Source organism: Ciona intestinalis, chromosome 7, assembly GCF_000224145.3.
Source record: "Ciona intestinalis chromosome 7, KH, whole genome shotgun sequence".
Taxonomy (NCBI): Eukaryota; Metazoa; Chordata; class Ascidiacea; order Phlebobranchia; family Cionidae; genus Ciona; species Ciona intestinalis.
Genome location: NC_020172.2, coordinates 4,209,264 through 4,225,537, shown reverse-complemented (window position 1 = coordinate 4,225,537; position 16,274 = coordinate 4,209,264). Strand labels below are relative to the sequence as shown.

General features: G+C 37.5%; 2 protein-coding genes across 2 annotated transcripts; both read right to left on the bottom strand.

Annotated features, from left to right (window-relative positions):
* Window positions 1-2,305: 2,305 nt before the first annotated feature.
* LOC101242317 (cartilage matrix protein-like) lies at window positions 2,306-8,024 on the bottom strand. The gene is made up of 10 exons (XM_018812652.2): window positions 7,545-8,024; window positions 6,205-6,292; window positions 5,415-5,464; window positions 5,057-5,196; window positions 4,642-4,796; window positions 4,103-4,253; window positions 3,548-3,680; window positions 3,153-3,197; window positions 2,785-2,911; window positions 2,306-2,417 (listed from the first exon to the last, which is right to left on the bottom strand). The coding sequence occupies exons 1-10, from the start codon at window positions 7,729-7,731 to the stop codon at window positions 2,369-2,371; spliced, it is 1,125 nt and encodes a 374-aa protein (XP_018668197.1). The 5' UTR covers window positions 7,732-8,024; the 3' UTR covers window positions 2,306-2,368.
* Window positions 8,025-8,160: 136 nt separating this feature from the next.
* On the bottom strand, window positions 8,161-15,439 carry LOC100176699. The gene is made up of 8 exons (XM_002129950.3): window positions 14,108-15,439; window positions 12,793-12,929; window positions 12,308-12,422; window positions 11,612-11,745; window positions 11,160-11,292; window positions 10,655-10,733; window positions 10,135-10,358; window positions 8,161-9,782 (listed from the first exon to the last, which is right to left on the bottom strand). The coding sequence occupies exons 1-8, from the start codon at window positions 14,160-14,162 to the stop codon at window positions 8,935-8,937; spliced, it is 1,725 nt and encodes a 574-aa protein (XP_002129986.1). The 5' UTR covers window positions 14,163-15,439; the 3' UTR covers window positions 8,161-8,934.
* Window positions 15,440-16,274: the final 835 nt, after the last annotated feature.

Below are 16,274 nucleotides of genomic sequence, written 5' to 3'. Positions count from 1 at the left end.
GTTAAATAGTAACAACCAACACACTTTAAAACCACCCTGTCTCTTATACTCTAGCTAGTGTGATGAATGGAGCCTTATACCGATTGTAAAATACCACTTGAAAGTATCAGGATTGGAAAACCAGAGATAAAACAAGACTCATACATTCTTCAGTCCAGTCTATGTATGATCATAACATAACGCATGCTAACTGAAACATTATCGGTTTAGGAAAACACCTCGAATATAGAACTCTTAGACACTAATTAATAAAAATAACCTTTTTTAAACAAATTTTTTTAAACCATATTTCAATACATTTGATTATTGTTTTAGGGAAAACACCTTGGATATAGAACTCTTTGACACTTATTAAAAAAAAAGTTTTTAAACTATTTTTAGTACATTTCAGTTTAAATTAAAAAAATAAACAAACAAAGAAAAATAGATGCTAGAGTGGCAGAAACCACAAAATGCCCTAAAAGAAACTGCTAACAGATCCAATGAACTTGAAAGACCTTTTCTAGATAAACTTTTCCGGTGTCTGGTTGAGAAAGGCTGAATGAATGAACTTGTAAGTGGTGAGATTTGCTCGGAAGCGATTAATAACGTCTGGGCTCATAAAATAACCGCTGCTATTGTGTGTGAATGCCACCCTCCAAGTGTGGTGGGTATACAGGCAATTTGTAACTTATTATTTAGCAAATACCTGGAGCGTGTCACTGGAATGTGCCCCACAAAGTTTTTTCAATACAGTATTTTACCACCAATGACAGTGCCCTTTATAAAACTGATAATTTAGAATCCTGCTTCAATGGAGAGATTTCCGGTGTTATGTAAATTAAGAAGAATTTTGCCGGTAAACAGTTTTAGTAGGCATTTACAATAACAATGGAAGCCAAGAAAAATGGGAAGTAGTTTTTGTTCTGATCTTATGGAAAATATTTTTAGTGAAAAGTAAAATTTTTTGGCTTTCTTTTTTTATAAGCAATATGTATAGCTGATAAATTGGTGCAGGCCAGGTTTTTAACCAAGGGAGAGGAGTGTTCTTTGCTATATATATATATATGATAATTTATATAATAACATATTTATCAATATATGTTACCTTTTCTTTATAACGTCACAGCATTGTTCTGAACCTTCATTATAAATGGCTTGGCACACAATATACAGTTTGTCAAGATCAATCTAAAATACGAATAGTGGTATAGAATTGTTAATACACACTAAATAAAATAACTAAAATTTTATAATAATACAATAAAACCTAAAATACTGTAAAAGAATTCTGTAAAAAGGAGGGTAGGAAAACATGGGACAACTTTTATGCTATTTTCTCCTCTCATTTGGTAGTAAACAAAGAACATTCAAAGAATTATAAAACCGTATTCACACGACTCTCATAGACTGTTGTTAATTGTTTAAAACATGATCAGGATATTTGGATATTATGTACCAAAGGTGTCCTGTCTCCCCCCACCCTACTATAGATAGAAACCAAAATATTTCAACCCAACTATAAATAGAAACCGGTAAAGGTTATAATGCATTTTTACCACAGTGGAATCGGCACCAGTCACATGTTTGGAGATAACGAGTCGTCCATCCGTATCGCCCAAATATGGTTGTGATGTGAGCAGATATTGACCAATCAGCTCACAGTCGATAGTCAGGGTGGCGATTATGTTTTCAACGTATAGTGCCACCGTGTGGTATCCAGGTTGAAATAAACGAGACACATCTAAGGAAATCAGATTTTTTTAAATTTAAAATAAATCAAACTTTGTAAAAATTAAAAATAAGTTTTTTAGAAAGGGTAAAAATAAAATGGTTTCCGGACAGTTAAAAACAGCATTGATGTTTTTGTATAAATTGACTAGAATTTTTCAAAAAAATAAATATATATATTTATATATATAGATATATATTTTGAATAAATGTACTTCTTCCACGGTTTACCATGGAACTCATAATAAAGGTTTACGAACATACAAAATTAAGACAACAAACAATCATTTGAATAAAATGAACACATTTTACCATGGAATTCATATAGACAAGTTTCCCCATTATAAGCTCTCATCATGAAGTGAACTTGTTTCTTTTCGGCTCCCAAGATCCTGATGGAGAACATCGGGATCTCCTGGGGATCTTTGAACTCCAGGAGGATCCAGTCCTGATCTCTTGCTTCATCGCTCATCCGGAAAGTGGCAAAGATGCCGAAGTTGGCCGGGAATTGAAGAGGGAATAATATGCTGGGGTAAAACAATGGGTTTAAAATTATACAGTGCAGCAACTCTTGTGAAGGAATGTGTGTGAAGTTTGTATGAGGGTAAGATGGCACGGGCATGAAAGATGACGTACTACTTTTTGTAGTCATTTTAAATCAGGGCCGAAGGTTCTTAATGTTGTGGCTTTGACATGGGAATAATATACTGGTAAAAATAATATAAATGAACGTAATTTGCTTTATCCTCGTGTGGTTGGAAAACGACAGTCGTTATAGCACAGGTGTTCTGTTTTAATAAATCTCGTGTCAGCTTACGAGTTAGCATGTATGTAACTTTGTGGGTGTTTTTTCTGTATGGCTGACAATTTAGACAACCCATTAGTGACTACTGGGTTGAAGCAATTGCCTCTAAGTGTCTTAATAAAATACTGGGACAAAATCAATGGATATAATATACTTGAATAGAAGAATATTGTATCTGAATAAAATCAGTGAGTATGTTGGTATAACATACTGGAAAATAAAAATAATATACTAGGACATAAGCATAATATACTTGAATTGTTTCAAACCTGGTTGGTGACAGTTGTATATCGGTCTGTGGTCCAATGCTATAAGCTGTTGAAAGTTCATTACTCCCTCGAACATGTGAAACATCAAACCTCGTGTCCATCCCTGTCAGTTGAATCAAATCGAATCCTGGAAAAGTTTTAAGAGCTTTAGTTGAATGAATGTAAATTGTTTTATGACCACATGGCTGGTAAGGCAGTTGTTGTAATTGTTATAACACGGGTGATCTGTTTCATTCACCTCATGCCCCATATGGTAACAGACCAGCCTTGAACCCCTAACCTCTGGGTTAGAGGGAGGGCTCTAACCAATGTGGCCACCCAGGTAAAATTTAATGACTGATAATAACCCTAAGCCTCAACACATTTACCTGTTTCGGCTAATTGAGGCACGTTGCCATTCCCACATTCTTTTTCTGCAATTAAACTCAAATTAAAACCAGTAAAAGCACTATTTCATGCTAAAAAAATATTGGAATAAACAAATGGTAAAAGTTATAATTCACTTTACTAATGTCCAAACTGTCATACAAAAAATATTACCCAAGCCATACAAAAAATATCACCAGCAAAGTTAGATATGTAATAAAAGTGGGCATGAGCTGTGTGAACGGAACACTAGTGTTAAAACATCTGAAGTTGCCCTACCACGTGTGGATAAACGAGTACAAATACAAGGGACATTCAGAATCTTGACTTAAATTCGTCACACTCTATTTTCTATATGGGTAGGGTCTTGGTGGCGGGCATGTCTCAAACTACTCACGTTGACAAATTGTGGACAGAATTTTTCTGCCAACTTCATCTAATTCGTCAAAGAATGGAATATGGAAAGAGTGGTTTGATTTTGGTTCGGAAACGAGAGCTCCCAGATCAAGTGTTTTAACCACCCTACCAACCTATATGAGGATTATTTCATATTTAATCAGATTTTAAATAATGACGAAGAAATACAAGTAATACATATTATCTATGTACAAAATATAACTTAGATTTTATGTAAAAAAAAATAAGCCAATTAGTTGTTGCTTTTTTGTGTGTTAATGAAATTACTTTTAGAACACATGCAACTTATAATAATATTAATTAGATCAATATATTGGAATGTAGACATCCTAATTACTGCTATGGTCCATGAGTAAAGTATATTTGGGTTGAAGTAAACGCCGTTAAGTGCCAACAATGGTAGCAGCGATGACGCTTGAACCATTACCTCTAGGTTAGAGGCAGGCACATTAACCACTGGCCCACAACAAATGCCTACCCTGCCACCCCAGGTTTGATGCCCATAATATAGTATTCCCATTTACAATTTCCTTACCCCAACAGCAAAGCGCTCCACTTGTTTTGATTCCAGACTTGCCAATGCGCCAGGAATATCATCTCGTACTGACCACCTTCCATCAGTGATGAGGATCAAAATACGACGTACACCGCCCGACAATTCTCTTGCACCTTTCTTCCAATTAAACCTTAATAAGAAATGTGGTTTTAACTGTTACATTTTATGGCAAATTTGGCTTGGAATATAAAGTTTAGTTGAAAAATGTGTGTAATGTGTAGATTTGATAGTAATTTAACAAAAATGCATTTTATGTGTAACTTGTAGTGACCAGATTCGTTGTAATGCACAGATTAGCAGTATATTAGAGTCAGTAAATAAAAATCTAAACCAAAACTAAGAACGATTGCTACACAATTCAGCTTTACGCAACTTATTACAATTGCAATCCCATTTTCAATTGAAATTTTGTAACTATTTTATCATACATACCCACAGCAACAGTTTTTCACATAAACGGAGATAAACTATGATGTTTCATGCTTAATATGGTATCTAGTACAACACGCATTGCTTACATTCTGTTGGAAGCAAACCGCAAAGCTTTCCCGGTTGCCGTGCCTTTCGCTTCAAATTTTATCCGGGCGATGGCGCTCTGGAGTTGCTCCGTATCCGTGAAATTATTTAGCCAGATGTGCGGCCGAATACAGCTGCTGTATTGTATCACTCCAACCTAGAATTGTATAAAGACCATTCTGTAACATACTATAAGATACCATGCTAAATGCACATCGCTGGTCAGGATATTTAGATATAGTACTGTGGGGTAAGATAGGATACTGCTGGCACAACGTTCTTCTAGATTTCCAAGGCTACCGCCTACAGTTACATAGTTCTGTAAATATTCTCTGTTTACTAACAAATGAGACGAGAAAGGGAATGAAACCAAGTCCCATATCACCCCAACTAATGTGTTACACGTAAAAGTTTTACCTGCGTGTCTTCTGACCCTATTTGAAAATTTCCGACCATTTCAGACGTGAATGCCAACATCTTCTGAAAGTTATGAGCTTTTACGCTTTTTGACCCGTCCAGAACAAAAACGATGTCCAACTTTTTGTGTCGACATAGATCTAATAAAATATTGTTACACATAAGTTGATGGAAAATGAGTAAATAAATGAATGAATGAATTTAACTTGTTTTATCCTTGCGTGACAGGGTAGCATCAGTCGTTCTAACACGATGCATGCACTATTCTATTTCATGCGTTTTCGTATATTTGAGTGGTTTTAGGGTTGGGCTTTTTATGTATGGCTGACAGTATAGAGATATAAGTAAAACAACTTACTTTTAAATGAGCTTTCATCGTATGGAGGGCTTGGTATTGGAAACGGATTTCTAAAAAACATAACCGAATTAAACTGTTGAACTTTGTATGTATAGAAGGTTCAGTCAGATTATACAGTGTACAGTAAAAACTTTTCCAGACACAGCAAACAAGCTTTTCTTAGATTAAGTTCGTACATTGCTACCAATGTCTGTCCCGCTTTAATTAAGTTCGTGAAATACTGTTTACAAAACAGAGGATAAACGTCAGAACGTATTCATTGTCAAGTTGTTGGGTTAATATTTTACTATTTCGTCAACAAAACGCGCAGTTTTCGAGATATTGTAATTCGTGAGGCGAGAAAAATCTGTATTTTCTGATGCGAGTTTCGAAGATTTTCTCTTGGCCATTACGTCATCTGACGTCAGAGAAACGTAATCCGAAAGAATTTTTGCTCGTGCCCATACGCGCGACGTAATTAGACATGACCGGTTTTCACCTTTTATGGGCAAAACCAAAATGGCATGTTCTGTGTACGTTCCAAGCACGTATAGACAGAGCAATATTTATAAAATAACTAAACGATTTGGAGGCGAATTTAAATATACATCAACAGAAACGAAATAATTTGGTCTTTGCTGTAACCTGTATATAGTGCTTTGGGGTAAGATGGGATACCGTGAGCACTTTAATCTGATTTTCCTACTGATCGTGTTTTGAACAATTAAACAACGCTGTATTATGTTCGTAAGGGTGCAGTTATATAATTCTGCAAATATTCTTCGTTTACTACCGCATGAAGTGAACTTACGCGGGGGAGTTTTGATCCGACGATCCCACGAGGCCATCGTTGGTTACTCTTCCAGATTGATGAAGTTTCACAAAATCGAGCAATTCTTCTGCAAGTATACATGTGGTTAACACGCACATGGAGTTCACACTCCAAACACGCAAAAAAATTACAATGCAACCAGAGAAAATATACAAACGATTACTTGCGGCCAGGGAAAACACCGCAAGGGCGCAGAAAAATAGAAATTTTTACTGCAAAATAGGCTGCAGCAATCGGGTACACACAACACCAGGCGAAACCGTTGAACAACAAATCCGTTCAACTCATCAACAACAACAGCATTCTTGAAATTTTACAATTGCCATACATATTATCGGCGGTATATGAACTCGGACAACACCGAAAATCTCCATAACCAAAAGCCGATAAGGATTATCCCCTTGTTAGCGATATAGCCACATGGATTACTGTTTCATGTCGCATCACAACAATTGCAGCTCTTGTATTCAGTATTTCCAAGTCGAACTATACTCCATAGTTTATTGCAGAATATTCTGTTGTTTTTGCTTGCGTGTGTTTGTTGCGTCACAAACCCACATGAATAAAGTATTTTCGGATGGCGGACGGAACGTTAAAAATACTCTATATACCAGATGAGCCGCTAAAGGATTATTTAATGCAGAATGTATAGTAGGGTGGGGTAAGTTGGGACACCTTTAGCACACAGTATATCCAAATATCCTTATCGTGGTTTAAACAATTAACAACGGTCTATATATGAGTCGTGAGAATATAGTTTTTTAATTTTTTTAATGTTCTTTGTTTACTACTAAATGGGACGAGAAAATAGAGTTAAAAGGTGACCCTACTGTACAATCTATTGTTCGTGGGACCAAACCGCTCTATACGCATATTCAATACAGTCGCTATTAAATTGCATGATCACTTTGGATAAGTTAGATTAAGTACATCAACATTTGTTTAAAGTTATTCAAGTTCGACTTCATAAGTGGTTGCCCCGTATACGTATACGCTAAACAAATATAAATCTATACTTAACACGAATTGTGTTTATACTGTTTTGTACTTATATAAATAAACTACCAACTCAATTAATCGTCGAACTAATTACTCTAAGGTAAACGAACAGTTTTAATGTCATACACGGCATACTAGAAATATATTTCTAGTAGGCCGTGTGTCATATAAGATCAATCGCCTAATTCAAACAATGTATCCAGTCATTAACCGTATTAATCGCTTACGAGTAATATGTTCTTACACGGCTGTACATCTCGCAATGCTACTAATTATACAGTTCAAATGAGAAATGTCATAAAGCCACAAAAAAGACTTACCGGTTACATACGCAGAGGTTAGAGGGAGCAATGCAATAACGAACAACCTTTGCCAGCAGTTCAAAGCGGACAAGGTACCGCTGCCTTGATTGGTGCGAGGTGTTGTTTTAATTGCCAAACGTCGTTGCCGCACTTCCCCTGCGGGATTGCGGCTTAGCGCCTCGTTCCTGCCTCTGCGTGTTTGCATACTCGCCTTGATCGCAATCTATAGGCTCAAAAAGTTGCGACGCAGGTTTTCCAGACTGCTCTGTTAAATAGCAAACCTTTAGCCACGTCTGACTCTTTGTACAACTGAAATGTGGAATTAATTTAAGAGAGTCGCAATCAACGACGGTTGCTTGGCTGCGTAGTTTATATACTGGTCAAACTATTTGCACCGACATGCTAAAATCGAGCCGCAGTTCCGCCCTCGACCAAGAGGTTACCGTTGAATTAGCACTTGTTCGAAGCATTGCTTGTATAATTGACATTGCAATGACATCATTTTGTAACTTAATTTGGGTAATCTGTACACAGTGTGTGGTAACCGGTTAAACTGAAAATCTATGCAAAGTTTTCGATTTTTTTCGAAACGACAAGCATATAGTTTGATGGCTATAAGAAATCGATACAAATATTAATTTAATTGTTTTATTTGGACGAAAAACAACAAGTATTATAAATAGCAAGATGTGCAGAAAGTACGCAATACTTAAATAAAAAGAAAGAAATAATGTTCAACGAATGAAACCTGTCGCGTTATTTGATCAGGGAATTTACATACAATATACGTTATTAAATGCAGCAAATTTACACGAAAGGACAGTTTTGAAGTACGTTCTGTACACAATCTACAAAACAGGAGTACAGCTCTTTAAAAATGCAGAAAGTCGGAGTCGGTCCGGCGGTCGTTTGACTGTAAAAAGAATGTTTATTTGTTCTCGACAGCCGGAAAATTTGTTGGTTGAATTCGTCAAAACAGAGAAATAATAGAATATGATGCCACCGAATGCCATTAGCGTTTTCGTTAAGCTTGACACCATGGGCTCGTCGTCTCTTCGTGTGGCATGCACCTCTCGTGAGAGCAGCGTGACCACAAGATATAAACCAAAACAAATTCACTTGTTTTCGTCGTTCCTTCCACCGCAGCGACTTTGTGAGTAGGCGAAGTACAAAGATAACTAAAGCCCAAGGGTGGCAACTTGAAAGGGTAAGACTGGGACAGCATTGACAAAAATTGGACAAAAAGAAGGGACATCACAGTGGAAAAAGAAATGATTTAACCGCAACTTCTCTTTGGGTGGTTGACGACGTTGTACCAACTCGGTTTAACTCATTTCTTGTACACAGTACATTTAGGAACAAGACTCAGGGAGAAAACTTATCAAAAGACGAATTGGTTGATGGTTGGTTACGCATTTGACTTTCTTACTGATACTGGGGCTGTAGGTAAGATAAACTGCGCCCGCATGTTTTCTGTAACTTCTTCCGGAGGTTCTTCAACCTCTTCTTCCTCTTCCGGAGGACTTGCTTCTGTTGGAAGTGGAAGAGTAAGCTGGGAAGAGTTATTTTCAATCTCCTGGATTGACCCGGAGAGAAAGACGGTTTCTTCAATTGGAGGAGTGGGTTGAACAGCAGGAACTTCATCCCGGATGAGTTGCCGATTTTCAATTCCGTTCATCTGAGCCTCAAGTCTGTTCGGAGTTTCGGTGGTTTCCTCCTGCCCTTCGAGATCTGAAGTTTCTCCTAAAATCTTCCGGAGTTCCGCATCTGTTAAGTATGGCGACTCAGTGTACTCGTTACCGTTCTCATACATATAGCTCGGGGTCTCGACAGTTGTGGTGGTGGGTTCACTGTAAGGATCTTGAGTACTTCTCATCAGCTCTTCAAAAGTTGGAAGAAGTAATGTTAAAGTTTCATTCTCCACTTCCTCTGTTTGTTCAAACTCCTCATCTAACGGAGGACCCGAGGACTCGTTTGATTCAGGATTAGATACTTCTTCTGTTTCATTCCATTGTTCAAACTCATTATCAATAGGTACAGGTGTATTATTCGTAGATGTGACTTCAGATTCCTGGACACCTTCGCCAGTCGTTTCCTGGATCACTTCTGTTGGTTCAATCTCTTCAATGGGTGCAGGCGGAGAGTTTTGCCCCGGACTGTATTCTGCTGGACGACCACCCTCGCCGAATTCGCCTTCTTCAAGTCTCAAGTAGTTATGGATGACTGGGCTTGGATTGTCTTGTTGATATTCAAACCCTGTGAAAATAGTTAAAGATTAGAATTTTTAAAACAGGAAAATTGTACATTGATTATACGAAATAGTAATGCAGACAAAACTATTTTAATTTTGTCAATAAGCATATATAGTACTGTGGGGTCAGATGGGATACCGTGAGGTGTGGCACATGAATCCCAGTTTCCTTGTGTGTTTTTAACAATTAACAACGTACTTTTAGAGGCGTAATGATGCGGTTACTTATTTTGGGAATATTCTTTGTTTATTACTCAATGAGACGACAAAGCTGAACGCAAACATATTGTATCCTACCCATCACTACTTAATCATTATTTAGAATTATTTGTGTAATTATTTTAATGTTTAACTTACAGACTGCACCATGTACGTCGAGCACACGATGATCCTCGTCGATTGGCGGTGCGGCAAGACAAGCTGCATTATCGACGCATGTTCCATTCAAATCATAAAGACCAGCAGGGCATACACACACCGGCTTGCAACCCTCGCAAACTTCAGCAGAGCCTTCCATCGACATATCGGAGCCAGGCACGCATTTTCTCGAGCAGCCGCATTGCACGAATTGTTTTCCATTCCTGTATTGTAAACGCAAAGGCTGTAGGCTTAAAGTGGTTCAAAACCCAAACATTAGACCTATGTGGTGCTTAACACTAACAAGTACGGAACTAACCGTGCACGACGTAGCATAATGTGCTTATAAGCATATCAATAATCATGATAAGTCAAAAATTTGATTTGGGTGATAAATGTTACTGTAAATTGCTCGTTACTTATATTGGTAAATGTATAAGTTCCGTGGAATCCGATAATAAGACTTTATCATGGAATGATCACACAAAAGATTATTTGAATGTAAAAGGTTATAACTTACGTGCATGAGCCGTTAGTAGCTTCGTGTTCGTGTTCTTCAGTTACATCTCCAACCCTCAACCATTCTCTATACTCTGCCCCTGTCAAGATGAGATAGATTTGAATATATAATATATTGTTTACAGCCGCAATTACCAACACATTTAAACATATTAGTTACAGTTTGATTATCGGCCAAGATTTCATACATTTTCCATGAGTCACAAATGCGAGTTTTTATCAAATTTTAAGCAAATTAACTATGACAAGTTCAACAAGTCCTATAAAACTGTAGGCAAGATGGGACGCTGTTGATGGCACCTAAATCCCACATTTTCCGAGAGTGTTTTAAACAATTAACAACGCTATTTTACTGTAGCGTGGCTAAGGCTATATATTTCTGTAAACATTTTTTTTTTTACTACCAAAAGGGTCGAGAAAAATAGAACGAGGGGTGTCCCATCCTACCCCACCTTACTTGCCAAATGTCCCATTTTACCTCACCCTACTATAAATTGTAAACTTACATTGTTGGGAATAGGCTTGACAGACCGGTTCAATCAGAGGTCTGTTGCTTCCAGGTCCAACGTCCGTTCCTGGTATCTTTTCACCAGTGGTCGTTTGGACACAGAAGAAGTTGATGCTGTCTCTTTGCAAAGCCTGGTGAAACAGAGCCATGTTTAGAAAAAGTAAATGCAGAATAATTTGCATGTAACGATTAATAATAAAGGCCTTTCTACCAATTAAGTTTGTACTTTTATTTTAATATTTAGTGTTTCATAACAAAAAAAAACTGTTTTAACGTTTATTTTTTCGTTTATATTATATATTTTACGATTTTCGTTTATTTTATATATTACTGCCACCCCGGTTACGATAATGAGCATGCAAACTTGTTTTAATTAAATACTTTTAGTTATAATAATTATAATTAAACATTCGGTATATGAATCTATACTTACAAATACAAATCCCTTACCTTGAAAGTACCGTCTTGATTGCATTCTGGGAAGTAGTAGAATGGGTTCGCCTGTCGCAACTCCCAGTTTTTCAAGAAGTTTCTGTACTCTTGTTGTCTGTTCTGGCACCGTTTGTTTTCTGGTACATCAGTATCTACAGAAAAAAAGCGTGGTCATTTTCGAGGTTCGGAAAAATTAATGTCCGCGGTATATGCACAAGAGCAACAAAACCACTTTTAGGCTACGTGATCCAAAACTTGCAGTTCTAGTTTCTCTTCCATATGCTGTTACACGCAACATCATAGCCTTCGAGAGGCTTAATCTTACGTTATAAGAGGCCTACATAATTTTCAAGCCTTTTTTAATCGGCTTAACCAATAATTCCTGCGCGTTTACCATGACTGGACGAAAGTGTTCAAGTATCAAAACTATCGGGATTAAAGTGACACTCTCGCCGTTTACACGCAACATCTTCAAATCACGTTTTGCAGGACCAGCTTACACGCATAGGTTACGCCTATGTAAATTATGCGAACGAACGAAATTCGTCAGACACTTAAATGTAACTTGCTTTATCCTCGCGTGGATGGAAGCGACAGTCGTTATATCACACGGGTGTTCTGTTTCATACACCTATTGCCCGCTTACGAATTACTATGTATGTAACTTTGTAGGTGATTATTTTTTTGAACTTTTTGCCATGGCGCTTGACTTACCACATTGTAGAAGCTCTTTAGTGTGATAGTGGGATCTTGTTCTGTTCATTGGCTCTCCCGTGGTCGTGTTCACGCAAAAGCAATAACCGATATCGTGGTGGTCGCATTGGGCAGGCTGTGAGATAGAAACAATGTAATGAAATGCTAAAATTATAAAAGCTTGCTGCTATAATTTAGCGGTGGTGCATTTTTTCAGTCAGGCACAGACAACGTATTGATATACAACACCTCATGCAAACCGTTGAGTAAAAACACGTTTTTTTAGTATATGCTGTATTACCACACCTCATGTCCGCTGTTGAGTTATAACATGGGTGTCCTCTTTTACACCAGACCACATGGTGTATACATTTAATAAATATTGTTTGTACACTACTAAACGGGACGAGAAAATAGAATAAATACAGGACCCATCTTGCTTCACTCCAATATAAAAGGTGTACCACCTTATCCCATTTTAATATATGACATTACTATCAACTTACCCTCCATCGGATACCCCTGGAGTCGCACTCTGGTACATAATGGGGATCGGACACAATATCCCCGTTTGCCCGGATCTCAAGCTGGACTTGCCGCAGACGGGCGAAACAACGTCGGTCGCTGAATCTTACTGGAGAACCTGAACGATAAAAGGTTATGATTATGTTAACTGGCTTAAAGCGGTTTATTCGGTGGGTAATCTGCTTGGTTAATAAACATAAGTCGTTAATTAGGTGCCGCCCATGTTAACATTTAAGCGGCGCAAAAAAGTTACGGTCGATCTATGTTTATACAACAAATTGAAAAAGTTATGTATTCAACAGACGCAGCATGTTGGCAACTATTAAGTTTCCAAAATTTCCTTATGGGCAAATTAACATTACATTTTCACATATCTTTCTATTACGCAACATTATTTTACAATTTCGGCATTTAACGACGACCGAAATATTAATGTACAAACTTTGCCCATTTTGACTCGAAAACATTATTTTCGGTCCGATTGCTAAATTTGGCAAGTTAAAAACATCGCGTTAAAACAGACGAAAGGCGTGCGATGAAAAACCCCAATGTTTATTACGCCCTCAACTAATCCTATGTTATATCTTAATGTGGAATCACGAATGTATATTTTAAGTCTCCTTAAAATGTCAACCAAATTAAGAACTTATAACTTGGTTGGGAAAGATCGTGATGTTATTCATTGATTAGATTTGAATATAGCGAGGTATTACACGTTTATCTTGCGGAAACTCTTGCATTTTGACAAAAAAATAAGGCAGATTTTCTTATAGCCTATAAGTACGGTTAATTGCTTAAAAAAACTTTTATGCCAAATTTGCAAATATTGCGTATAAGGAGTACCATGTTGGCAAAATTTAAATTGGTTATTTTTCGCTCAAACTAAATTGAGTGTCAGAAAACTTGCGGCAAATGCGACACTGCCGGAATGTTAACCAAAAACGCGCGGTGTTCAAATTATTCTTGAAGACGAGCAGCTCCAAGTGCTTTACGTGGCTTGAGCAGCTGTGAAACACCATTCTACACGTTACGAAATTACAGCTTGCAAAACTTAATGCGCGGTAATTGCATCATGCCAATGTAAAGTGCAGAGCCAGTGACGCAATTGAAAATGCATTAAATCCTGCATTGCATGGCTAAGTATATGTTTTTGGGGGGGGGGTTAATCGTGCAACTGTGCGAAAAAACACGTAGCCTACCATACTATGGAAGACCCAAATGGAATAGAAAATCACCCATATAGAATAGAAAAAGAGGTATATTTATTACAATATATACCCAAACTTTGTGTCTTACCTTCAATGATTGAAATCAGAAGGAAGGCTGAAGCAAGATATGCCAACATTTTCATCTTGGTTGTTTAAATGGTAAATCTCTTCGAATATTTGCAACTCAATGTAACAAATACAGATAACTGCTTAAGGCTTTTATATTCTAGTGATCGTGCGCTCTGAGGCTCGAAAGTGTGAGTTTGGGCAACGCATCACGTCTTATGTAGTATTCGCGCACGGGGAAATTTGAAAAGAGACTTTTTTTCGAAGTTGTCTGCCTTGGGCCATGAGATGTAAGACATATATGTACTTTTCTCACTGATGAAAGGCCCTAAATGCTTNTTCATACACTACTTTCCATTTACCCTGCTTTTTGCTCCAAAGTCAGATAATTGATTCGTTTATGTTATACACTGGTATCCATTTGCGTTTTCGTGTTTATAGTAACTGGTAGTTGGACATTCCGACGTGTCAAGCAAATATGATAGTTGAAAATTTCCAAATCAATTAACATTATTGCGTGCGTAGGCAGACACTTACGTTGCGACACCCCTTTGCAATATTTCTAAAATTGGACAATAGCCACAAAAATGCACATGACGCCGCCGACGCACCTCACGTTCATATAAAACTGACTATGCGGTTTAAAGGGTAGCTCGAAATAAACCTAGAATCTTGTGATATGTCGATCTAATATAAACAGTCCCAGTATAGGTCACATTAAATTAGGTTGCCGGTACAGACGGGCGGACACGGGCGCCTTGCGTCAAAGGGAGAACTTCCGTAACACTAGCGTTTCTCAGACTACAACTCACGCCTACGACGGGAGGGGCATCATCTGTGGTTAAAATTTCTGCTACAACTTCTCGTTTCTGGATGCTTCGCCTACAAGTTGCGGCTTTTTCGACACGACTACTTTATATACGTCTGGCATTTTTTGTCAGCAACGGTAAGTTAATTGATGTAATGCTACTACATTTAGTAGCAGTGACGCGCTGTTTATATTATAGACATAGGCTTGACATAATGTCGCCGCCTTTTAATGACAGGTGTAATACAAATGTAATACATAATAATTTCCAAAAGAATCACGTAATGTATCAATTTACATTCAAGAATGTCAACGCGAGAAAAGAAATGACCCCCAAATCATTACGTCAGCTATCTTCATTTATGTTTAGAACATGAAGTATGGAACTTATAGGATTGTTAGAAACAATGGCCTCATAATTAAAAGAAAAATATTAGAAGTTATTACTTGATGTGTGTGTTTTTTTTATGTAAAAAAAGGCTATCATAAAATGTGTTGTCAAAAAAATGTTAAGGACTTGTTTAAAATGAGTTTATGTTTTGACGTAATGCACAAACAGTTTGAAGGTTACGTAGGTGTAACTACTATCTTAATCTTACAACGTATGCCAAGAAGACGGAAGCAGTAACCGCATTGACGTAATTCAAGACATAGCCTACATTGTAATATAGTAGGTCATGTTTAGAAGTATAAAGTCTCGTGGCGAAATTTGTTGCAATACAATTGACCGTATATGGGGGTAAACAATTTTGTATGAACCGAAAGCACCATTTATTGTTATTCCAATTACTCTGCGCCCAACTATTTCTCTGTGTTTATGTATGTGTGCCAAAAGCGTTAAAATTTCCCAATGCCTTTGATCAAACTACAGCGGAGTTTCCGTGTACAATGTACAGATTCATTGCTAGCTTGTTTACTATACAAGCATGCTGCAAATGCTCTTGAAAACACCCAGTATCATAGCGCCGGTAAGAAAAAGATACCCGACAAATATTTTCGGGGCATCAAGCCAAAACGAACTTTTATCAGTCCCCGTGATCAATGGATTGACGCATTCACGATCGAGCCCGCTAATTGCGTGCAGGGATCGAACAAAGTCACTGTGTTTTCGGCCGACTATCTCTTGTCGAAAACACCACGCACCCCTATAAGGTGCTCTGAACTGTTTAGTTATTTTTATAGTACCCTCAAAAGACGTCGAAATCGCATACTAACATTTCAAGAGCAGCCAAAACAACATAATCAAGATAGCAGACCAAGTAGTATATTAAGGGTGGGGGAAGACGTGACACCTCTTATCATTCTATTTTCTCCTCCAATTTGGTAGTAAACAAAGAACATTCAAAGAATCATAAAACCGTAACCGCACGGTGCCCATATA